The sequence below is a fragment of the Monoraphidium neglectum genome, assembly GCF_000611645.1.
Source record: "Monoraphidium neglectum strain SAG 48.87 unplaced genomic scaffold scaffold00588, whole genome shotgun sequence".
In the NCBI taxonomy this organism is placed as follows: domain Eukaryota; kingdom Viridiplantae; phylum Chlorophyta; class Chlorophyceae; order Sphaeropleales; family Selenastraceae; genus Monoraphidium; species Monoraphidium neglectum.
Window position 1 is genome coordinate 23,883 of NW_014013040.1, and position 1,210 is coordinate 25,092.

Here is a 1,210-nt window from a genome sequence, read left to right on the forward strand (position 1 = left end):
CGTGTGCACGCATGCACGCGTTGATGGGCCGCAACACAAGCCCGCTGTGCAAGGCAGGGGCTGGGGCTGATGCACGCAGGCGGTGGGTTTGTTGCAAGCAGGCCCTTAGCCTGACCTCCCCTGGGACGGCCAACGCGTTCAACCTGCAGATCTCCAGGCGAGAGTGTCACATGTACGTGCTCTCCCGCGCCAGAGTGCTGCTGCTTGACTTTGTCCGCCAGCTCGCCGCGCGGCAGCGCAGCGCGGTCGGGGCCGCGGCGGCCGCGAGCGCGGCCAACGACGCGCGGCAGGCGGCGCTCGCTGCGCGCGAGGAGGAGGAGGTGCAGGGGCGGCTGGAGGCGCTGCTGGGGGCGAGCTTTGCTTACCTGGGAATGCCGGAGCTGAAGCAGGTGCGCAGCAGCTGCCTGTGGGGCCAGGCTGCAGAAGCTTTTGACCGGACGGTGCTCGCTCACGCAACCCGAGGTCTGATGGCCGGGCCGTCTGCGCTGAGATGTGTGACAAGCCCTGCTGGACTTGACCGTCTGATGTTGGCAACAGGCTGCTTACGCCCAACGCCCAGCCTGGAGGGCTGGACATGGCAGGCGCAGCAGTAGCAGCCGCAGCGGCTGTGGTGGCGGCGGCGCCGGCAGAGCACTCGCCAACGCCCCGGCTGCCGCATTGTTACTCGCTCAACCATCACCCCCTTCACCCCAGATCCCCTTGGAGGTGCTCAACTCGATGGAGCGCGTTCCCGCGCCCTTTTTGAAGCTGCTGGCGGAGGACAGGGAGGTCTTCAACAGCCTGCCGCAGAGGGTCAAGCAGCAGGTGCGCCGCCCCCGCGCTCCGCCGCCCCCTGCTTTGCGCTCCGCCACCTCGGCGCCCTGCCCGTGCGTTCACAGGGCGCGCCGACGCGTGCGCAGAGCGGGCGGTCCAGGCTTGCTCAGCGCACCTCTGATGCGCCGCGCCGCAATGATGGTGCGATGAGCAGGTGTGGGAGTACGACAAGGGCCTGCTGCAGAGCGTGGCCATCGAGACCATCGCCACATACAAGTACGAGGCAGCCACCCTGCTGTCGTGCCTGGACATGCGCCAATTTGTTGGCCAGCGGCCCCTGTGGGAGGACGACGACAGAGAGGAGGGCGGCGGCAGGGGCGGCGCGGGCGCGGGCACAGGCGGCGGCGCCGGCGGCGGCGCGCCCCTGCCGCCGCGGCCGGGCGGGCGCGGCGTGAGC

At 70.1% G+C, this 1,210-nt stretch overlaps 1 protein-coding gene across 1 annotated transcript in view; it reads left to right on the plus strand.

Moving 5' to 3' along the window:
- Positions 1-1,208, plus strand: part of MNEG_4291 (hypothetical protein) — a gene marked incomplete at both ends in the record, with an annotated part of 2,250 nt that extends 1,042 nt beyond the window's left edge. The window contains 4 exons of the mRNA XM_014047237.1: positions 222-389; positions 694-804; positions 968-1,075; positions 1,152-1,208. Coding sequence (XP_013902691.1) covers positions 222-389; positions 694-804; positions 968-1,075; positions 1,152-1,208 — 444 coding nt within the window. The remainder of the gene's footprint in view (positions 1-221; positions 390-693; positions 805-967; positions 1,076-1,151) is intronic.
- Positions 1,209-1,210: the final 2 nt, after the last annotated feature.